This window comes from Lutra lutra, chromosome 12 (genome assembly GCF_902655055.1).
Source record: "Lutra lutra chromosome 12, mLutLut1.2, whole genome shotgun sequence".
Lineage (NCBI taxonomy): Eukaryota > Metazoa > Chordata > Mammalia > Carnivora > Mustelidae > Lutra > Lutra lutra.
This window is the reverse complement of record NC_062289.1, coordinates 40,698,365-40,722,514: the sequence shown is the minus strand read 5'-3', so window position 1 is coordinate 40,722,514 and position 24,150 is coordinate 40,698,365. Positions and strand designations below refer to the sequence as shown.

At 39.3% G+C, this 24,150-nt stretch overlaps 2 protein-coding genes across 5 annotated transcripts in view; one reads left to right on the top strand and one right to left on the bottom strand.

Moving 5' to 3' along the window:
• Nucleotides 1–2,955: 2,955 nt before the first annotated feature.
• LOC125081742 (basic proline-rich protein-like) lies at nucleotides 2,956–5,448 on the bottom strand. Its single transcript, XM_047696488.1, has 2 exons — nucleotides 4,668–5,448; nucleotides 2,956–3,990 (listed from the first exon to the last, which is right to left on the bottom strand). Exons 1-2 carry the CDS (start codon nucleotides 5,446–5,448, stop codon nucleotides 3,959–3,961), a joined length of 813 nt encoding a protein of 270 aa, XP_047552444.1. The 3' UTR covers nucleotides 2,956–3,958.
• Nucleotides 4,662–24,150, top strand: part of RNF138 (ring finger protein 138) — a 38,989-nt gene continuing 19,500 nt past the window's right edge. For 2 of the 4 annotated variants that reach the window (XM_047697526.1, XM_047697524.1), the window contains exons 1-4: nucleotides 4,662–4,799; nucleotides 5,363–5,556; nucleotides 22,473–22,638; nucleotides 23,834–23,949. In XM_047697526.1, the coding sequence (XP_047553482.1) occupies nucleotides 5,447–5,556; nucleotides 22,473–22,638; nucleotides 23,834–23,949 (392 nt within the window). In that variant the 5' untranslated portion in view covers nucleotides 4,662–4,799; nucleotides 5,363–5,446. Of the gene's footprint in view, nucleotides 4,800–4,913; nucleotides 5,045–5,362; nucleotides 5,557–22,472; nucleotides 22,639–23,833; nucleotides 23,950–24,150 lie in introns of those variants that run through there. The other 2 variants (XM_047697525.1, XM_047697527.1) reach the window with 2 other exon arrangements.

The window sequence follows — 24,150 nt, the reverse complement described above, 5'->3', positions numbered from 1 at the left end:
CTCTCTCTCTCAAATAAATAAATAAAATCTAAAAAAAAAAAAAAGATAGCTGTCCAATAGTATGTAAAGTACTGCTGATAGGAAATTAAATGTTATTAAATAGCATGAAAAATGCATATTCATAGTGACATTTATGAAAGATTTGAAATGTAACCGTCCCAAACTGTGGTGGACTAAAAATGGGTAAATTCCCTTATTTTCCATACTTGATATTATTAATCTCACTTTTGAATTTCTGTTTGTGTTAATTTGTAGAATTATGAGGAGAGGATTTAAACTCACAATGACGAGTAACTTGGTTCCTTCTCTCTGGAGGAAAAGGAGCCACTTCTGCAGTGTTTCATCCTCCTTTGCCTTCCTATCTCCTCCTAAAGTGTTGATTGTTAGGAAAGTCCACTGAGGTCCAATCAGGAAACAGAGCTCTCAGTAAGTAGTTCAAAAGAGGATGTTTAATATGGAAAACAATTACAAAGATGTCAGGAAAGCTGAAAGACCATGTGTGACAGCAAGGCAAACACAGAAGCCACTGAGAAAAAGCAGGGATGGCCCAGCAGGCTCCAGGACCTGAAAGGGAAGGGTGGTCTTCTAGAGGTTGAAAACATGGAAGAAATGAAGACACAGCCAGGAGCAGAGAGAGGGAGGGGAAAATGCCTTGGCTTCTTCCTTCTAGTGTCTCACCAGTACCTGACATTGGCTGAATATAGACAGAAGTCAGTTGGCAAGGGGAAACGGGAAGCTGTCTGTAACGGTTAGCTCCAGCAATACACGCCAGAACAGGTGACAGGGAGGGAAACAGATCTGATAGTCAACCCCAAAATGTCTGGCTCAGATACTTTGAGCTACAAGTAGCAAAAGAGCTGACTGGGACCGGTTTCGAATAGAAAGGCTTAACAGTGGGTAGGACAGTTTCAAGGTTAATTAGATTATTAGAATGGTTAAACTACATTAAGGTCCTGCATTCCTTCTATCTTTCACTCCACCATGATCAGCATATTGGCTTATTCTTTGGCTTGTTCTTTTCATGGTTTCAGGACGGTTGCAGAGTCCCAGGCAGCACAGATGATCAAGAAAACATTCAGATGTAGCATGGAAGTGTTTATTCCTGTTTGTTTTTTTTAAATCAGGGAAGAAAGGCACTTGCTGAAGGCCTTCAGAAGAATTCTCCTCACACATCCTTGGTCATAACTGAATCATATGCCCAGCTTAAACTACTGGCAAGAAGACATGACCCATTCAAACTGGTTTCTCTCAATCATGGTAGTTCCCCTTGAGCTGAGAATGTCCTCCTAAAGGACATAGCCAGGAAAAAAAAAAAAAAAAAAAGGAAAGAAAAGAAAAAAAGAAAAGAAAACTGAACAAAAATTATGATTTATTAGAGTGGGGGATGGGAACAGGGTTTATAAAATGTTGATGGGAACATTGTGCCCTGTATGGTTTCCCTTTCACAGTTTTATTCACTTGACCTCCTTCCTATTCAGCCTGAGGCATCCATCGGCCTGTGTGTGTGTGTTGGGGTGAGGTGGGGAAAAGAAGAAATTAGGATTAATTCATCAGTAATGTAAAGAATGTTTTTTTAAAACATTTTTTTTTTTAAAGAACATTTCCAAAACAGGCTTAAACAATTAAGTTATATGCCTTCAGCAAATAGATTATTTATGTACATGGTCAGGATTAATGTTAATAATATTTAACAACTGGAACTAAATGGGCACTGGCCAACCAGGACAGACTATTGCCCAACCAGAATAGGCAAGCTGAAAAGGACTCACAGAGCTATGCTGGTGCAAACCAGCTGAAAGTCGACACTGCACATGGTACCAGTTAAAAAGATACCAAAGGATAGACAGAGAAACATGAGCCTCCCTCCCCCTCCATCCCCAGCTTCCCAGTCACTTCTTGAAAGGCAAGCAACCACTTTTACCAGCAAAACAGACTTCTGAGGCCCTGTAGTAAGACAAAGCCAGGCTTTGTGAAGAAAGAAATTAATTTTCTAAATTCATCCAGCTCCTCTTTTAGTATGTTAATTACCTGGCCATATGGACTTGGCTAAAGAGTTTTGCAAGGGAGCATTACTGGTAATCAGCAGGAAGCAGCAAGGTAGAATAGTCCATTCTTTCCAGGCCAAGGGATTGTGGTTGGAAAAGAGAGGTGGAATAGGGGAAAGGTGTATTAGGTTGAGGGGAGTGGTGAGGGCTGGGGAGCAGAAAGCACATTGCCTTACACATCATGTAGAACCAAACTAGGGGTCACCACTTCATGCAAATTCAGTGACATGGGATGTTTAGAAGGAATGACTCTCCCTCCCAGACTGAGTGTGTAGAGGGCCCCAAGAGATGCCATGGACAGTAGGTGTGTTCAGAGCAGAGCAAGAGGGACCTTCCATATTGAGGACCAAGAACTAGAAGATGACTGCAGGAGAGATTCATAGGGTTCTATAGTGTTGGTGAAGCTGAATCCTGAATCAACCAGGGCCTTGACCCAGCTGAGGCAGGCAGGAGTAATCTTTACTAGCAGGTACCATCAGCAGAATGGCCAGCACACATTGCATCTCAGAGAGGAGTCAACATTAGCCTCTTTTCAGAATAGTCCAGCAAGAATTCAAAGGAGACCTTGCAGATGTCAGGACTGAGATTCTCCAATAGTGTCTCAAGTTTGTGTCAGCTACCCCTTGTCCTCCCTCTTATCCTTCCAGATGCCATTTTGAGGGGAGCAGACTGAGAGAGACGGCATATTAAAAACTTAAGTGTTTTAACCAAAATGTAAAGGAATGGATTAAATTATTACAACAGACTAAGTTTGTCAAGTTGTATAATATGTAGAGTTTTCCCCCTTTTACCCAAAGGCTGAGGATATTTTATTTACACAGCTGAAGGGATTTTGAGTAAATCTGTGACATTGCCATAAAAATATCAAGTAATTTTTCATAGGAAATGCTGCCAAGACAGCAGATTGTGTCTTTTGGCCATTACAGTTTATTTGTCTAAGCTTAACACTCAGAGGGTAACATTTTCGTTATACCCACATTTTTTATGGATTTCCACATACTAACAACTCTATGCTTACACGTACCCCCAAAATAACTTCTTAGAATGTATAAGGAAGTAACACAAACATGTTAGGATTAGGGCATGAGTAAAGCTGCCAGAGGAACAATGAAGCAAATAAAATTAAAGTCACAAAATTAAGTTCTGGTTAAGGATTCCCAGTGAGTAAAGGGAAACACGCTACTCAACAGAAAATACACTTTACTTTCTAAAGGGGTCAAAATGAGTTAGATATGATTGGTCATAAGGTGAAAAAGGTGAAGTTTGAAATCCAAGAACCATTTTTATAAATGAATTTGGAAAGTACCTAGACTACTGCTATCTGATATCCCTCCTGTCAAGTGCTCTTTCTCCTCCCAGGAAATGTGAAGCTAAAGTTAGCTTTCCTGGTCTGCTTCCACTATTCTTGCTTGGGAGGAAAGGGAACAAAAATACAAAATGTTGTAGTTTGGTAAAGGGAATTAGCTGTTCATTGGACAAACAATTCTGTATTTTTCTAGGAATTTTCATTTTAAGATGCACATTAAGACCTATTTCCTTCATCAGGTTTTCTCTAAACCCATACCAATGCAATCATCTCACTTCCTGTCCTCATTATAGTCACTGTTTATGAAAAGCAACACTTTGGCAAATACCATTTTTTGTTCTTTTATAGTGTTAGGCACTCCAGAGTGTAAACTAGTTGAAAACGAAGTTCATGACACCAGCATAACATCTAACAGTTCTAAGGACAATGTAGACAATGAATGACAGAATTGAATTAACGATTCAATGGCTTCTGTTTATGATTCACTGAGACTGTGGTGGAAATGAAGCATAGAATTGAAATCTTTTTTTTCTTTTCCGAAGCGAATTGATATTCCAGATATTCCTTGGCTCCTTTCATGTGGTTGTGACCCTATCTTCCCGGTTTATCATTTGTGTGGATGTATCTGGCAAGGGCCCACTGAAAAAAATAGAAACATTTAAATCAGTGAATAACTAATTAGTGAAATGCTTAGATCCGTGCTCCTACCTCACTTTTCTTCAAAGCTATCAAAAAGCAAAGGTGTTGGTGGCGGAAGCCTGCATCTGAGACTGTAACTCCTCAGACTGTGTAAAGGGCGAAAGTTCAAACCCTCTCAAGGGAGCTTATTTTTAATTCTTGTGCCCCAAAGGATCAAAATCCCATAATGGATTTTACTTGGGCTTCGTACCACATCTTGACATACATACTGTCAAGGGCATATAGTAAGGACCATCCATCCATCTTTAACAGACGGTATTTTTTGAGGAAAAATTCCTGAAAAACCCAATATATTTGATAGAAGCAGTGCGAAATGGGATCCCGCTGAAGGGAGACTGCGGGAGGTGGGTACAGGTGGGCACCCAGCGGTTTATGTCACAACCTGCTGCGGATGCCACGCGCCGGTTGCTATGGAGGCTGCCCTCCCCACCCCGCCCTCTCCTCAATCCTCTGTCCCCCTGTTCGTCGCCCTCTTGTGTTCGGTGACAACCCCGGGCTGGCTGCGGGCAGCGCAATGTCGCGGGAGAGCTGCTGGAGGGGGCGGTGGGATCCCGGGGCACCATGAGCCTCGGGCCCGGCCCCCTTTCGGGCCGCTGAACACTGACCACTCCGCTCACCATTCCCCTCCCGGCCTCCGCGGCGAAGGCTGCAGCGGCCGGACAAGAAGCCCGGAGACGGCGCAGGGCCACTTCTCCACCAACCGTGCCCGGAAAACAGATCTCTCAGCCGCGCGACTCCGGGACACCTAAGTGAGCCTTTACGCAAGCAGAGTGGAGGGGCGGGGCGGAGGCGGTGTGGGGCGGGGCAGGCTGCCGCCGAACTGGGTGGGTAGAGGCCCGCAGTGGGACGGCTGTGCGGGCTGGGCGGGCTGTGCCGACTGGGGCTAGGGCTGGGGCCTGGGGCCGGGGGTGGGGGTGGGGGTGGGGTGGGGGCAAAGGAGTCGGAGGCGGAGAAGACGGCCGAGGGCGGAACCGCGGCCGCCTCGTGGAGGCAGGTAAGGGAGCTGCCCGTGCGGGCTGCCGCCGGCTGGGGACGGCTGGGCGGTCGCCTTCCTTCCCGGGTGGAGGGGCGGCTTCCCGCCTGCTCCGAGCCGGGGTGGAAGCGAAAGTGAAGCCACCGGCGGGTTTCCCCACCGCCGCCTCCCGCCTGGCACCGCCTTCCCGGCCTGCCCCCGCCGGGAGGGGCAGCCCCAGGGGCCGACCCTCGCCTGGCGCGTGCGGACCTAGCGTCTCGGCGTTCGGCCCCGCCCCGCCCCCTTCCTGGCGCGAGCCGCTTCCTGACGCGATTCCCCTCCCCCTCCGGGTTCGCGTAGAGTCGGGCCCCGGGCCGACACCGCCAGCTCGGCCGCTGTCGCCGCCGCCGCTGCCGCCATCTCCTTGATCCCCCATCCCCCGCCATGGCCGAGGAACTCTCCGCAGCCACGTCCTACACCGAAGATGATTTCTACTGCCCTGTCTGTCAGGAGGTGCTCAAAACGCCTGTGAGGACCGCGGCCTGTCAGCACGTGTGAGTAGACGCGTCCTCCCCCGCGCGGAGCCGGGTGGTCGTTTAGGCCCCGCATCCAGCCCCGGACCCTTGACTGCGGCCTGGCTGGAGCAGAGCCCACCGTGACCTGCCCGAGCGCTCCTCAGCGCGGAGGACGCATTCCGGCGCGCCCTCCTCCCGAGCTCGGGGCCAGCTTCCTGGGCCGGCCCCTCTGCCCGAGCCCCCTGCCCCCCGGGTATCCCTCCCTTGCTTTCGCGCCCCCGGGGTAGTGGCAGGGCTCGTCCCGGTCGTGTCTTCAGGCCCCGGAGGCCCCTCTCTCCTCCAGGCCCGGGAGGAATTGCAGGGAACGTGGAGCCTTTTTGTTTCTTAGCAACCTGAGTGAAGGCTGGGGTGTCGAGTGTCAAAACCGGCCGAAGGTGCCGGCACGGGCCGGCTCCCCGCCACTGCCTCCTGTCTGTGACCTGCCGGGCTTTAAAGTTTTCCCTTCTTTCAGAACCTTGGGCTATTCTTTTCAGATCCAAGAAGTCTTACCTAACTTACCCTTCCACCCTGCTTCACGGACCACCCTTGGAAATGTTCTTTTTCCTTTAAAATTGGGTACATGTTGGAATGATCTAGAATGGGTTTTCTTCTCTCACATGTTAGAACTGACAGGATTTCCGGGTATTGAAGTGATAGTTTCCCTTTGTTTTACCCTCCTGCTTATTACTTGGTTACTACAAGGTGGAGATAGGAAAGGAAGATTGCAGTTTCATGGAATGAACTGAAGATAAGGCAGTAACTCGAGGGGTGAGGGAGAACACAAAGGGATTAGGTGAGGTGGCATGGTGCTGTTTGATTTGGCATATTTATAGGAAGAACTTCGATAATTTTACAGTCGGCTAGAATGTCAGTAAGGGTTGGCAGGAGCCCTTCTTGTAAAGATCCATAGCACATCTGACAAACCTGGCAGCTGATCAGAGTCCTTGGGGGAACTTTTTAAGTAAACATTCCAATACCCAGGCTCCATTCCAAATTTACAAAAGAATTTCTGGCAGGTGAAGCCTGGAAATCTTTATTTGAAAAAATACACTCAGATTTGAAAGTTCTGGGTGCTTGGAAGTAGCTGAAAAGAGCGGAACAAGTTTATGAGCGGAACAAGTTTATAAATGTATCTCCTTTGACCTTTTTTTTTTTTCTTTTTGAGAGATAGGTTCTATAATTTTGTAAAGAATGGATTGAATTTGGGGTTCTTAATCAGGTATTTTATTTTTATTGTTTGATATCCATTTTCCTCACTCTGATCATCAATCTTGACTGCACTTTTTACCTTATTCTTATTCTGCGGTCGTTGTGTGAGCTAGGAGTATGTGACTTCATTATAGGAGTTGTGCCAGTTATGTTTTGCTGGTATGGGAGATGAATGACAGTCTGAAATTGCTTTGTTAGTTGATTCCACAAATGCAGATTGTTTAGAGAAATATTTTGAGATGTTCAGTGCACAGTGTATAACTTTTTGGCCTTTAATGTCAGTATTCATTATTACAACTTGATGCCTTTCCTGTGGTTGTGCTGGCAGTGGGTGGACAAAAAGGAAGGTTGGAGGTCAGAGTGAGAGGAAGTAGGTGTTTCTGGACAGAATCCTTTCAGTTACCCTTTGGGTCATTGACCTCATAGAACTCATTGTAATCTTCAGCTCCTCAAAATTCCATGCAGTTTACTCTAGTTCACTTCCCTTTTGGGACATTTTAAATCAGACTAATTTGGCTTGACAGCAACCGTATGGAAAAGAGAGTGGACATGATTGTTGAGGACCTTTTTCTAAGCATCTCATTGGACTTGGATGTGATTAGAGTAGATGTGGAAGTGAAATGTAGAGTAGATTTTCTTGATAAGAAGAAAACTTAACTGCCTTATCACCCTCCTCCATCCCCCTCCTTTATCAACGGGAGCCCCAAACACAGACAGTTGCTCTAAGGTTCAATGAATTAAAGAAAGCGGGGGTGGGTGGTGGGGGGAGTTTTATTTGGAAGAGATGATAATGGAGGAACCAGAAGTTAACTGATTGGAAGGAGTTTGGATTATTTAAAATAATCTAGTTTTATTATGTCATTTGCTCTTCCTTTTTCACAAAGGACAAACCTGTGCCTTTAAAAATGTATTTAGTTTCAAAATCAGTTTTTGATTCATAGATAGTAAGAAATGAGGTGGTAAGTGTTTTGGGTCACTGTGGATCTGTTAGAAAATGAAAAATTTTCATCGCTTTTTCAATGACAGCAGAGGATTTGCCCACTGACTATTCTAATGAAAGGAACAAGTTCATTAGCATTAGAATAACTTCACCATAATATAAATTTCTATATAATCCCCATTTATTCCTTCAAACAGCAATTGTTGAATGTTTTTGTATGTCAGGTACAAAGAATACTAAGTGCTGTTTCCCTGGGGACTGTTAATAGTCTAATGGAGAAGACCTAAGCATGAATGTGACTGATACGGAAGTGACTTAGGAGGAAAATTTTATGTGAGCATAGAGAGCAGCTTCTAAATCAGCCTATGACTAAAGGGGAGATTTCCTGAATGTAGTAATACTTTAGGTCGGAATTAGTTATTCAGGGTTTACTGGGGAATACCCTGATTAGGTTTACATCATATACAGATACACGGAGGGGTTACACAGGATGCCTGTTTTCAGGCTGAAGCCAAAGTATGAGTGTAGTAGAGATAGTGTTTAGAGATATTGGTAGGAACTTTCTGTGTAAGCCAGTTTGAGCTTTTTCCTGAAAGTCATAGAAACCTACTCAATAATTTTTGTCAGAGGAGCAGCACAATCACGTTTCAATTTTAGAAAGTTTACTTTATTAGCAAGACCCAGCTTGGTGTAGTGGTGAGACTAGTGAAGGGATAGATGATTCATTGCTGTGTCTGAGAGAGAGGGGGTTAGAACCTAAATCAAGGTACTGACAGTGGGAATGGAGAGGAGAGATTCCTGACATATTAAAGAGATCACATAAGATCTGATGATGCCCAGTAGTTAAGTGTATGTCTGTGGATGTGGAATACATGGAACTAAATCTGTGAGTATGGATGGTAGCCACTGAGGGAGGTCCGTAAGTTGTAAGATAGCAGAGGGCCTAGATAGGACAAAGTGCTGGAGAATGCATATTTAAATCTGGAGTGGAGAAAAGTACAGCCTGCGAAAGAATGGACAGGATAGGAAGAAATCCAGCAATAGAGTATGACAGTATGGAAACTGAGAAGAATTTTAAGGAAGCAATGTTAATTACTTTAGAGTGATCAGTCGTAGTATTTTAGAAAGCAAAGATGAAGTAAGAATATTAAAGTTGAAGGGTGCCTGGATGGCTGTCAGTCTATTTGCCTTCAGCTCAGATCATGATTCCAGGGTCCCTCAACAGGGAGCCTGCTTCTCCCTCTCCCTTTGCTCATGTTCTTCTCCCTCTCCGCTGCTCATGTTCTCTCTCTCTAATAAATAAATTAAATCTTTTTTAAAAAGGGAATATTAAAATTGACCAGGTAGTCAAAGCAAGGTTTCAGAAGAAGGTACAAACTGGCATAGTCATAAGGTATTTCTTTCTCTGTTTTCATTTGTATCTTCAAAGTCTCCTTGAACCAAACCTCTCCTCTTTCCTGTTTTGAGTGGTTAAGGGAATAACTTTTGTACATGTTAAAAGTAAGCTCCATCGCAATGAAAATTACATGTAATAAGTTGATGCCTTGCTGAACTCTTAAAGATGGAATTTTTTTTTTTTTTTTTTTTTTTAAGAATTTAAGAGAGTGAGAAAGAGAAGAGAACAAGGGGGTGGGGAAGAGCAGAGGGAGAGGAATGAGGCAGGCTCCCAGTGAGGCAGGGACCTTGAAGTGGGGCTGGATTCCAAGACCCTGGGATCATGACCTCAGCCAAAGGCAGATGCTTAACCGGCTAAGCCACCCAGGCACCCCTTAAAGATGGACTCTAATCTGTTTTGGGGCATCTCTGTTAGGAGGCATCTTTAAAAATGAGCTATATAAATCAGCTTTCACTTTTTACTAGGCACTTATTGTATGATTCTCTATCCACCTGCTTTGGGTTGTCCAGCTCCTAAATTTTCATTTTATATTTCTTGTCATTTTATTTATTTTTAAAAATTTTATTTATTTGAGAGAGAGAGTGTGCATGAGCACATATGTGTGCACTAGAGAATGTGGGGTGGGGAGGGTCAGAAGGAGGAGAAGAAGCTGGCTTCCCGCTGAGAAGGGAGCAGGGATGGGGGACTTAACTAGGACCCTGGGATCATGATCTGAGCCTAAGGCACAGGCTTAACCAATTGAGCCACCTAGGTACCCCACATTTCTTATCATTTTAACAACTTTATTGATACCTTGTTGTTTGAGCAGTCATGCTCTAAATATATACTTTTAAAATTTCTTCTTTCCTGTGGACTTGTTGTAATTCTTAAAGTCAGACAGATAGGTTCTTGCTGATTTAATAAATGCTGCTCCAGACTTTTTTCTTAAGTATTTTAAGACTTTATCCAAATTCGCTTGACAAATATTTATAAAATGACATAATTAGAAAAACAATTATGCTACTTATTTGTGTAACAAGGTTGACTTAGTTTTAAGCCCCAAAGACTAACTTAAACTGATTTTTTTTTTTCCTTAAGTTTGTTCTTTTGGGGAATGATTTTGACTATAGATTAGGAAGATAAAACGTGCTAGATTTTTAAATAAGGTGTGTGTGTGTCTGCATTATAGGTATGTATATGTAGACATTTGTGTATATAAAAATACACATGGAATATTATTCAGCCATAAAAAAGGATAAGATCTTGCCATTTGTGACTATATGGATCGACCTAGAGGTATTATGCTAAGTGAAATAAGACAGACAGAGAAAGACAAATACCATATGATTTCACTTACATGTGGAATCTAAGAAACAAAAGTACATATAAATAGTAATAGACCCATAGATACAGAGAACAAATTGGTTGCCGTTGGGGGATGGCCTGTAGAAGTGTAGGGGAGGATTAAGAGGTACAACTTCTAGTTAGAAAATAAGTCCTGGGGTTGAAAAGTACAGCATAGGGAATATAGTCAATAATAATGTAATAATACTGTGTGGAGACAGATGGTGATTACATTTATTGTGGTAGGCATTGAGTAATGTATCCAGTCATTATGTTGTATACCTAAGACTAATATAACATTTTATGTCAGTTATTCTTTAGTAGTATAAGAAACCAAAAAACCCATTCTCAAGAATACCAAAAACTTACTTTGACAATTGCCACTTTTTTCTTTCCAAAATTAAAATTTTTATTTTTCTATTTATAAAAGTGACATAATGACATAATGCAGAGTGCAAAAAGATGTAAGGAATGAAGTGAAACTCACAATCACAGCATCCTGATGGCAGTTGTGAGCAATGTGATGTATCCTTTCTAAAGGTTGGGTGGTTGACTGATGGGTTTAACTGATTTATGTGTCTTTATTTTTCTGTCATGTACCTATTAATGTTTGATCAACTAGGTGGAATGATATTACAGGTACTGTTTTATGACCTTTTTCTTTCTTTATTTTTTTTAACAGAGAGAGTGTGCACGCATGCAGGAGAAGGGAGGGGCAGAGGGAGAGAGAGAACCCCAAGCATGCTCCATGCTTAGTGTGAGCCCACTGGGGCTCAATCTCACAACCCTGAGATCATGACCTGATTGGACACTTAACTGACTGAGCCACCCAGGCGCCTATAATTTTTTCCTGTGATAGTCTCTTTGGGATATTTGTCCTTACAAATTTTAACTATTAAAAAAAAGCTAAATTTTTAATTAGTACTAAATTCAGGAACGTGATAGATGGGAAAGTTTTTCTCTTCCAATGTCTGTTTATCCGCCTTTTGTTAGGAGAGTGGGTAAGAATAGAAATTAATCTGGTGTCTGTTATTTTAAAATTGAAGGAAACTTAAAAATAACCTTTTAAGTTGTTTCTGGGTAATGCACTATCCTAAAGATGCAAGCTTTGATACATCAAAATAGTTGTAGTAATTTTGATTTGCCTCTTTTTCATACACCTTCTACTTTGTTTTGAAACAGGTTCTATTTAGCAAATTCAAGCAGTCCAGCCAAAGGGAGATGAGAAATAAGCAAGTTTCGTATCTGAGGCAACTTGGTGCTTGGTAGTCCAGGGGAAGAAGTGGTAGAATGGGAGACAAAAGACCTCAGTAATTCTCCTTTGCACTCTTCACAGTTTATAATCATAACATTTTTGGAATCAGATGATTTGATTAATGTCCTTCTCACTGTAAGCTCTATAAAGGCAGCAACCTATGTCTCCTTTTTCCTACTGGAGTCTAAGATACACATTTTGTATTGAGTAGAGGAATGAATGGGTTTGTCTTAGGAGGCCATAGCTTATTATTTGTGTTACTTCAAGTCATTTAACTTCTTTTCAGCCTATTTTCTTGTCTGTAAAATGAGTAGAAACAACATATATTCTCAGGATTGTTGCAAGGACCAGATTAGGCAATGTTTGTGAATAATAATAATCTTGTTACTTGTTTTACAGTTTTCAAAAGCTATACAAGTGTAAAATTATTGTTAGTTTGATAGCTATAGCATCTAACACCAAAAGCTAGATTTATCATAAGTGGAAAGGAATCTATTTCAAGTTTTTTGGTCCAGACATTTAATACCAAAGGCATTATTGTGAACAGAGAATATTGTAATTCACAGTTTTAAAGGTACAATAGGAAATAATACATCTCTTTCCCACAATCACTATTACCTTACATATCCTTCCAGAGATGTGTATATAAACAAGATTATAAATATATTTTTTTGTTTTTTACAGAAAGAACAGCATTCTGTATACATTCTTTTGTACCATGCTATTTTCATGTTATTTTGGAGATCATTCTATATCAGTACATGTATATGTATTTTGGTTGTAGTTTTCTTCATTTATTCAACCAACATTGAGTGGCCATTATGAGCGAGTAGTATTGTAGATGCTAGGGCTATAATATTCAACAAATGAGATAAAAAATCCCTGACTTCATGGGACATATTTAGTGTTCTGGTATTACATGGTTTGATGTGTCAATTTTTTAAAAGATTTTATTTATTTGTCAGAGAGAGAGAGAGAGCATGTGAGCACAGGATGGGGGAGGGGGAGGGGAGAAACAGGCTCTGCACTAAGCAGAGAGCCTGACCTGGAATTCGATTCCAGGATCCTGGGATCATGACCTGAGCCCAAGGCAGATGCTTAACCGGCTGAGCCACCCAGGCATCTCTGTTTGATGTATCTTTATTTATCCAATTTCATATTGATGAATATTAGGTGATCTCTAGTCTTTTGCTGTTTCAAATGCTGCAGTGATTAAACTTGTGTAAATGCCATTTCACATGGCATTTCACATGGCAAAATTCACAGGGAGTTTTTCCTGTAAGATAAATTCTCACAAGTGTGAAATTGCTGGGTCAAAGAGTAAATACAGGGAATTTGTCAGCTCTGTCACACAAGGATGATTGTAGCTCTAGGGGAGTGTTTTGTACATGGAAGGTGCTTATGGTTTTGATTTGAAAACTGGATTCTGTCTTTTGAGTTAAGGGATTTAACAGTTTTGGGATTAAGGTAAATTGACATTCATTGCTTTAACAATATTAATGAATGCCTCCTAGGTGCTTAGCTGTGTTATAGTGCTGGGCATACAGTGGTGAACAGAGAGGTATGATAACTCCCCTTGAAGCTGGTGTTGATAAGACATATTTTAATTCAAATAAACACTCAGATAAACTTGTAATTACAAACTCACGGGTTTTGAGAGGGAGAGAGAATAAGAAGGAGACCAGATCTAGGGAGGTTGATGGGTAGATGGATAGGTAATCAAAGACCCATTTCTGAGATCTAAGTGATGTTTGGTGTTAATTTGTGGAGGGGTATGTTTGTGTATAGAAAATTCTGGGGAGAGGGAACATTCTAGGCAAAGACCCTAAAGTGGAGGGGAATGCACAGGGCCTTGTATTTTAATGAAGAAGTATCTTTTAGCCTTCACCCTCTTACAGGCTTCTTAACTTCTCATTTTTTAAGCCTTAGTTTCCTCAACTGTAAAATAAAGGACCATTTAAAATATTTACAGTATTATTTTTAAAGAATTCAAGGTAATGAATATAAAGTATCTGGAACTCTGCCTACCACATTTTGAGTACTCAATAAATAGTTACTGTTATTTGTATAAATGTTATAATCCTTGCACAAAATTGGGGTAACTTGCAAAATGCCATTAGTACGATAAAAGTATATCTATATTCTGACATCTTTGCCAACTTTTTTTTTTTTTTTAAGCATTTTTTTCTAGGGGCACTTGGGTGGCTCAGTTGGTTAAGCATCTGCCTTCTGCTCAGGTCATGATCTCAGGATCCTGGGATTGAGTCCCTTGTGGGGCTCCCTGCTCAGTGAAGAGTCTGCTTTTCCCTCTCCCTCTGTCCCTTCTCCCTTCTCCTAGGAGCTGTCTCCCTCTCTCTACCATATAAATAAAATCTTTTAAAAAAGGGAAAGTAAAAAATGGTGTCTGTTTTTTTTTAAAAGATTTTATTGAGAGAGAGGGAAAGAGCAGGCAGGAGCAGAGGGGAGGGGAGAGGGAGAAGCAGACTTCCTGCTGAGTAGAGAGCCTGATGGGGGGCTATATCCCAGGACCCTGGGATCATGACCTGAGCCAAAGGCAGACACGAAACCAAATGAGCTACCCAGGCACCCCTCAAAATGGTGTCTAGAAGTTACTTTAAAATCTGTTTTTTTAGTTGCTGGCAAGGCTTTGTGCATTTTTCTATATTAAGTTTTTATATTTTTACTATTCCCAGAGTGCTCTAAGTATATTGTGATCATTTCTATGGCTATATTTTTTTTTTTAAAGATTTTATTTATTTATTTGACAGAGAGAGATCACAAGTAGACGGAGAGGCAGGCAGAGAGAGAGAGAGAGAGGGAAGCAGGCTCCCTGCTGAGCAGAGAGCCCGACGCAGGCCTCGATCCCAGGACCCTGAGATCATGACCTGAGCCGAAGGCAGCGGCTTAACCCACTGAGCCACCCAGGCGCCCTCTATGGCTATATTTTAGTGATTATTTTATATTTATTACTCCACATTGTTTTTTCTATTTAGGGCTTTCCTTTTGTGTATTACATCATCTTATACATTCAGATTGGAGATGGTTTTCTATTTAGTGCTTTGCTTTTGTGTATTATATTTTATATATTCAGATTTGAGGTATTTGATTCTCTTTAAGTTTATGATGATACTCGATTTTATTTGTTGAATCTCTTAAAAAATTTTTCCAATTTTTGTACCTGCTTGGAGTCTACTGAAATATTTAATGTGTGTGCCTTTGAATCTTAATTTGCCATTCTTACTCATTTCGCTTCAGTATTTCTTCAAGGGCATTTTTTTTTCCATTGTTTTAAAAAGCCTTTTTAGTATATTTGAATTCTTTTTTATTTTTATTTATTTATTTTTTAAAGATTTTATTTATTTATTTGACAGAGAGAAATCACAAGTAGGCAGAGAGGCAGGCAGAGAGAGAGGAGGAAGCAGGCTCCCTGCCGAGCAGAAAGCCCGATGCAGGGCTCGAACCCAGGACCTGGGATCATGACCTGAGCCGAAGGCAGTGGCTTAACCCACTGAGCCACCCAGGCGCCCCTGAATTCTTTTTTAAAAATTTATTTATTGCCTCTGCCTTCGGCTCAGGTCATGATCCCAGGGTCCTGGGATTGACCCCACATCCGGGCTCTCTGCTCCGTGGGGAGCCTGCTTCCTCCTCTCTCTCTCTCTGCCTGCCTCTCTGCTGACTTGTGATCTCTATCTGTCAAATAAATAAATAAAGTCTTTAAAAAAAATTATTTAGGGGTGCCTGGCCGGCTCAGTGCATTAAAGCCTCTGCCTTCCACTCAGGTCATGATCTCAGGGTCCTGGGATCAAGCCCTGCATTGGGCTTTCTGCTCAGCAGGGAGCCTGCTATCTTCTCTCTCTCTCCGCCTGCCTCTCTCCTACTTGTGATCTCTGTCTGTCAAATAAATAAAGAATATCTTTTTTTAAAAAAATTATTTATTTATTTAGATTTTATTTAAATTCCACTTAGGTAACAGACAGTGTAATATTAGATTCACATATACACTATAGTGATTCAGCGCTTCATACAACATCCTGTGCTCATCACAAGTGCACTCCTTAATCCTCATCACCTATTTAACCCATCCTCCCACTAACCTCCCCTTTAGTAGCTATCAGTTGTTCTCTGTAGGTAAGAGTTTGTTTCTTGGGGTGCCTGGGTGGCTCAGTCATTAAGCACCTGCCTTTGGCTTGGGTTATGATCCCTCGGGGTCCTGGGATCAAGCCCCTGCATCGAGCTCCCTGCTGGGCGGGAAGCCTGCTTCTCCCTCTCCCACTCCCCCTACTTCTGTTCCTTCTCTTGCTGTCTCTCTCTGTCAAATAAAATCTTTTTTATAAAAAGGTTGTTTCTTAGTTTTCTCCTTTTTTTTCCCCCAGTGCTCATTTGTTTCTTAAATTCCACATGAGTGAAATCATATGATATTTATCTTTAGTATATTTAAATTCTTAAAATAATTTGATTATTGGAGATTTTTCCCTTTCATTACTTTTTCTATTTTTAATATTACTTATTAAATTTTGAGGGGGGATATAGTATATACACAAAATCCTGCTACAAGTACCTGCATACACATAATGCTATAAGCACCATTGGGGTAGGGATTTTGTCACTTCTGTTGCCTATTAGAAGCCCAATGTCTGTTGTGTAGTAAGTACTTAATACATTTTTATTGAGTTAGTAGTATGCTTTATAGTCTATGGGCATAATTTTTAGAAGTCTGGTAGGATGGGTTTATTATTTTTCTTTTATATAATTTTTAATTTTTAAGTTTATATAATTTATTTGAAATTATTGTAGATTCACATATAGTTGTAAGGAATAATACAGAAATCCTATGTACTGTGACCCAGTTTCTCCCAATGGTAACATCTTATAAATATAATTAGAATATCTGTTCCAGTGGAGTAAAGATTTTGAACATTTCCATCACCACGAAGATCCTTCATAAAGCCCTTTTGGGGTGGCCAAAAGGGGCCACACCCACTTTTCCTATCGCCCCTCCCTTCCTTAACCTTTGGCAAGCACTGACATTCTTGTGTTCTCTATTTTCATAATTTTGTCATTTCAAGAATCTTATGTATTGGGGCGCCTGGATGGCTCTGTTGTTAAGCGTCTGCCTTTGTCTCAGGTCAGGATCCCCGGATCCTGGGATGGAGCTCCATGGTGGGCTCCCTGCTCAGCTGGGAGCCTGCTTCTCCTTCTCCCACTCCCCTTGCTTGTGTTCCCTCTCTCACTGTCTCTCTCTTTGTCAAATAAATAAAATCTTTATTAAGAAAAAAGAATCTTATGTATTGAACAACTCTGTAAATATTAGTACAAAATGGGTGATTATATGGTACATGAATTATATCTCAATAGAGCTATTACCAAAAAAGAATGTTATGTGCTGTAATGTTATGTAAGTGTAATCAAATACTATGTAACCTTTTGGGATTTCTCTTTTCACTCAGCATAATTTTCTGGAGACTCAGGTTGTTGTGTATATCAGTTGTTCCTTTTTGCTGAGTATACATGTATGCATGGTATGAATGTACCACCTTTAATTAACCATTCACCCACCAAAGGACGTCTGGAATAGCCAGTTTTTTACTGTTACAAATAAAGTTGCTATAAATATTCAGGTACAAGTTTTTGTGTGAAAGTAAGCCTTTGTTTCTCTGGGATAAATGCTGAAGAATGCAATTACTGGGTCATGTGGTAGTTGTATTTTTTTTTTGTTTTGTTTTGTTTTGTTTTTTAAATGCCAAACTGTTTTCCATAGTGTCTGAACCATTTTACATTCCCACCAGCATTGTGTGAGTGATCCAGTTTCTTTATATCCTCACCAGCATTTCGTGTTGTATTTTAAAATTTTAGCCATTTCAGTAGGTATATAGTGATAACTCATGATTTTAATTTGTATTTCCCTAAAGGCTAATGATGTTGAACATCTTTTCGTGTACTTATCATCTGTAGTGTCTTAATGTAAAATCTTGTCTCCTCATATCTTTTGCCCATGTTTTAATTAGTTTGCCTTTTTATTTTTTATTTCTTTAAAAGATTTTGCTTATTTATTTGCCAGAGAGAGTGAGAGCGCACAAGCAGGGGGAGTGGCAGGCAGAGGGAGAAGTAGACTCCCCACTGAGCAGGGAGCCTGATGTGGGACTTGGACCCAGGACCCTGAGATCATGACCCAGGCCAAACACAGATAATTAACTGACTGAGCCACCCAGGCATCCCATAGATTGCCTTTAAAAAAAAAAAAGATTTATTCATTTGAGAGAGTGAGTGACAGTGAGTGGGGGGAGGGGCCTAGAGGGAGGGAGAAAGAATCTCTGGCAGACTCACCACTGAGCATGGAGCCCATCCTGTGGTGGTTGATATCAGGACCCTGAGATACACGACCTGAGCCAAAATCAAGAGTAGGAAACTCAGTTGACTGAGCCACCCAGGCACCCCTAGATTGTTTCCTTTTTCACTGTTGAGCTTTGAGACTTCCTTATGTATTCTAGTTAACTGTACTTTTGTTAGGTAAGTGAGTTCAAAATGTTTCCAGTCTATATTTTGTCTTTTTATCCTTTTAGTGATCTTTAGTAGTCTTTTGCTTAGCAAATGTTCTCAGTTTTTATGAAGTCCACTTTATCCTTTTTCTCTATTTAGAATCTATTTTCTATTCTAAACAGAAAATCTGACTTTGTGATTGTGAATATTTTCTATTTTTTTTTCCTAAAAGTTTTGTAGTTTAATGTTTTACATTTAATTCTGTGTATTAGTTTCCTAGGGCTGCTGTAACAAATTAACACAACCTTGGTGGCTTATAACAACAGAACTTTCTCTTCTTCGTTTTTTTTTTTTTTATATATATAAAGATTTTATTTATTTAGTTGCCAGAGAGAGGGGAGAGTACAAAGGGGAAGCGTTAAGCAGGGGTAGAAGCAGGCTCCCGGCTGAGTGAGGAGCATGATGTGGGACTCTATCCCAGGACCCTGAGATCATGACCTGAGCCGAAGGCAGAGGCTTTAACCCCCTGAGCCACCCAGGTGCCCCCATTTTTGCTTTTTAAGATATATTCTTGCCAGTGTGTAAGATGTTTCAGTATCTTTTTAATAAAACCCTGTTTTGCCTTTATTACTTTATTATGTTTGTTTCCACTAGAAATTTTTGTTTCTTCATTTATGTCTATATTTTGAATAAAATCCTAAAATAAAATTAAAAAAAATTTAAAAATAAAGGTAATTTTAAGTGCATACTTTTTTTAGTTTTTTATATGAATATTTTTCATTTTTTGACACTATCAATAATCTTTAGTAATGTATTATTTGGAGAGTTTGTATTGTACAGTTGTTATGTGTTATTATTTTGGGGGCTATTTGAGTATTTTCTAACAAAACAGTTTGTCTTCTAAAGTGATTTTTATTTCTTGCTTTTCTATATTTTATGCCTTTAAGTGTTATTTTTATAGCCACTGCCAATATTATGAAAGTGGTGAAACTCTATTTGTTTCTACTTTTTAGTAAAAATCCATTCAACATTTAAGCATGTTTTATACTTCATAAAAATAGAAGCATGTAGTTGTACTCTTACATCTGGCTTCTTTAACTCAACATTACATTCATCCATATTCATTCTCATTACAATATCTTACAGTTTTCATTTTATGAATATGCTACAATTTATTCTTTTTTTGATGGACATTTGTATAATTTTCAGCTTTTGGCTGTTACCGGTATTGTGGCTGTGAACTTCATAGAAATTTCTTCTGATTATATATGCAGTTCTGTTGGGTATAAACTGAGAATGAAATTACTGGTTTATAGTAGATAATATCAGTTTTCCAAATGGTTTTGTATCAGTTTGCATTATCATAGATCAAATGGGAATTTAGGTTGGTTCACATCCTCCTCAATACTTGTATTTTCTACCTTTTTCATTTTAGTAGCTCTGGTTGGTATGTGGTGTTACCACATTTTTACTATTTTAGTTTTTTAATCAGCAAGTGGGCTTTGAAATTTTGCTTTATTTTATCTCTTCCGTCTAAATACAGCGTTCATTTGTGCATCTTGATTGCTCAAGATCTTTTAATATTCTATGTTTATGTTTTATTTATAATTAATTGTTAAATTAGCCAGCATATTTGACTAATTTACCTTCCAATAGTGTTCTACTTCATTTCTTTCACTCAAGTATTATCATTTTTATGCATGATTATTTCTTTGTAATGAATTTTACTGCTGTGAGTTTTGTTGATGGGTTTTGATTCCTTATTTAAAGAAGAAAGTTTAGCTTAATAGTTTGGTGACAGTTTTACTTTCATCTTTTTATTATTTCTCTTTGATAGCTTATTAGACTTGGCTTCTCTAATATTCTTAGTCTTTCTTTTTCTTTGGCTCTTCCTCTCTGAACACTCCTGTAAGTGTTTATATTTCTCTAGATTGTTTCTGTAGTGCTCTTGACACTTGAACAGCTCTCCATATTTTTCTCCCTAATTTCAAGATCCGTATTTGCAGTTGTTTACTGGATATCACGCGTTGAGATTTTTGTAGGTGCTTTGAACTTGCACCCATCTTTCCTCTGTCAAACCAACTCTTCCAATGTTTCTTAACTTGATTAATCCAGTCACCTTTTATTCAGTCTTCTAGGTTAGAAATGCTTATCTTTCTTATCTTGCCACAATTGTCATAACATTTTGTTGGTTTTGTTAACATAGGAAGCTCCCTCTATACACAGTCAAACTGAGAACTGTGTCTCTGAAATAGAGATCCTCTGTTTCTCCTACCCCTGCCTTACTGTAGACCTTTTCATGGTTGAGGCTATTGCTCCAGTTGGTCTTGCTTTTTTTGTTTTTGTTTTTTCTGACTCATCCTTTTTTTTCTCTTTTACGGTCCCTTTGATTATGGAATGCAAACACTGACTAAAACAAAGAATTTAAGTTAAACATTTATTATTCAAAATTTACAAAATATATAGACAATTAAATTTCAGTTTTTAGTAATTGAACTTACAAATGATAGTTTTGTAACTTTGTAATTTTCATACTTTCCGAAATTATTAAAGCTGAAAGTGGCACTCAGACTTTCGGGATGTCCTCTCTTTAAGGATTTTGATAAGTACTGACAAGTTGTTACCCAGAAACACAGTACTTATTTCTTTATATATCTTCTAACAGTGGTTATTATTTTTAAAGCTAGTTTTTATTTTTTAAGATTTTATTTATTTATTTGACAGAGAGAAATCACAAGTAAGCAGAGAGGCAGGTAGAGAGAGAGGAGGAAGCAGGCTCCCTGCTGAGCAGAAAGCCCGATGCGGGGCTCGAACCCAGGACCCGGGATCATGACCCGAGCCGAAGGCAGCGGCTTAACCCACTGAGCCACCCAGGCGCCCCTTTAAAGCTAGTTTTTAGTTTGACAGTTGAAAGATGGTATCTCAGCCATGTTTACTTTGCATTTTCTTGATGAATTATTTTTTTTTTACTGTGATGAATATTTTTAATATTTTAACTTGTGGTCTTAATTGGTAATCATATCAAATGCCATGTTTGATATTAGCTACTATTTATGGAGCACTTTGTAACTCAAAAGTATTGTGATAAGCATTTTACTTATTACCCATTTTAATCCTTTGAACAACTGTTTCAACTGTAGGTATATTATGGATGAGGAAGCTGATTGTAGAGGGGAAAAGTGACTTGTTCAATGCTACATAGTTAGGAAACTCATTTTCTATGATTTGTTACTATACTATAAGCTTTTGCTTTTTGTTAGAGGAGGAAGATTGAATATTTGCATTTATAGGGGATTGGATTAAATTTATATGTACTCTGGACCCCAAATGCAGATGGCTATGATTTATCTAATTTTTTTTTTTTTTAACAGCAGAATGATCAAGTTTGGTATTTGATTGGGTTAGGAGAGAGGAAATAAAGATTTTAGTGAGTTTGGTTCTAATTAGAATGTTTAGACATAAATTTAGAGCTGGAAGGATCCTTAAATATTTCTCAGATTCTATTCCATTGCACACTGTTTTGGGAAATTTTCACATTTCCTGGCAACATAAGTTTGGGTACTACTTAATGTTTTTATTAGCGGAGAAACCTTTAACTTGTTTATCCTAGAATTTCCCAAATCATTTTGTGCACTGTTTGGTGGTAGACCTATTCATATCTTGTGGAATATCTCAAAGTACATGAGTTTGAGATAAAAACTGATGTGACCTATTCTTTCATTTCATAAGGGGAGGAAATAGAGATCCAGTTTTGTTCAGTGTGTTACCTAAGATCACACTGCTAATAAATGACACAGGATAAGCCAGTCCTTCCTTTGTCCACGCTTCCTCTGATAATGTTACGTAGTGTTAATACTTACTTTTCATATATTATGTTAAAAAGTTTAAAGCAGGGCGCCTGGGTGGCTCAGTGGGTTAAGCCTCTGCCTTCGGCTCAGGTCATGATCTCAGGGTCCTGGGATCGAGGCCCGCATCAGGCTCTCTGCTCAGCGGGGAGCCTGCTTTCTCCTCTCTCTCTCTATGCCTGCCTCTCTGCATACTTGTGATCTCTCTCTCTGTTTCAAATAAATAAAATCTTAAAAAAAAAAAGTTTAAAGCATAATTGAGTGTAGTTTCTTTTATATTCCTATTTAGCCCAAATATTAGCCTTAGACTCTGAGAAATACATGTATAGTTTTTAAAATTCTGCAGGTTACGTATATATGAATAGCCTAACTCATTTAGCTTGAATATATATCTATAACTGTTTGAGTGTGTTTAATCATAGAAATGAAGTCTTTTTTCTGTAGTTAACATGTCACAAATGTTTGGTTTAGTTTCTGTAGAAAATGTTTCCTGACTGCAATGAGAGAAAGCGGAATACATTGTCCCCTCTGTCGTGGAAATGTGACTAGAAGAGAGAGAGCATGTCCTGAACGGGCCTTAGACCTTGAAAATATCATGAGGAAGTTTTCTGGTAGCTGCAGATGCTGTGCAAAACAGGTAGAGTAAATGCAACATAGCTCTTCTTTGAAAATGAAGGTTCTACTCTACTTTGAAAATCAAATTCCTATTTGAATTTTCTTGGTAGGTGCTGGTTTGAAGAGAAAGAAGTTACTTAAATTGGGTAGAAAGGCCAAAAAATCCGATGACAGAACTTGATAGATCATAAACTTATTGAAAACAGACTGAAAGATACAGTCTGTGAATTTGTCATAATTTTTAGCATGGTATTTTTCTCAAAGTAATTGCTCATTGATTACCTACTAAATGAACAAACTGGCATTTAACTCATTTAAACCCCATTCTGGTACAAATTGTGATAGTAACAGCATCATTAATGCAATTTTGTACATAGAAATGGGCCAGATGGATTTATGTAGTCAAGGAGCTCTCTAGCTGCCCACTTTACTTGTGTTTATTTATGTGTTTAAAAAAAAAAAATCACAGAATATTTTGCGGAAAACTAATTAATTTTTAAGGAACAGGTGAGAAAATCAGGTGTTGGCAAATAACTGGCATTAATTCTCCAGTCTGGATTTTATTCTCTTCATTTGAAGAGGGAGTGAAGTAGTGAGGGGAGGTTAGGCTTTGAGTATATCCATGTATTTATGGATTTATTGCTGCCACTTTTTCAAATAGCTAATAAAGTCAGCGAGCAAAACAAGTTGCTTTTTCATGCATTCACACAAGTCAGATCTGCTTTTCCATCTCTTTGAGGGAGGTGTTAACTGACAGGGCAATGAAGTGAAGCCAGAAAATACACTTGAGAGATTCAGTCTCTGCTTCTCTGTGAGAAACTGAAAAATGTTCCAGGTGTTAACCTGGGAACCTAATTTTTTTTTAAAAGCACTTTCTAACTCTGTCAGTTTGCAATAAAGAATAAAGAAATGCCCAGTACCATAAGGCAAACCCATTACTGCTTTTAATTTACTTGTTTTTGGTCTATTATTAGCAGCATAGTTTCAAGTACAAAATTATTGTTAATATTTTTTTGCAGTGAGTTCATATCTGCATGTAATGGACAGAAACTTATTACTTATTTTTAGCTTCTTAAGAATTAAATCATTTACTTAAATTAAATGGAATATTTGGTTAGTTATGTTTATCTTGCTTTTCTTCTGTTGACAATATCTCAAATCTTACAACTTCTGTTTGAAATTAAAAGTCACATTACATTTTGATCAATAATTTACAGATTAAATTCTATCGCATGAGACATCATTACAAATCTTGTAAGAAGTATCAAGATGAATATGGTGTTTCTTCTATCATTCCAAACTTTCAGATCTCTCAAGATTCAGTAGGGAACAGGTAAGCAATATTTATTTATAAAAAGAGAATTTTTATAGTTCAAGTAGAATTGTTTGGAGAATTATATGATAAAGTGTTTTTTGTTTGGGGGTATATAAGTGTGTTTAAAGTATTTTGCCAAGTAACAGATTTATAACATTTGTCTTCAAGCTTGTTTAACTCCTGTAAGATTGCATCTGGGAGAGCATCTTTATAATGTAC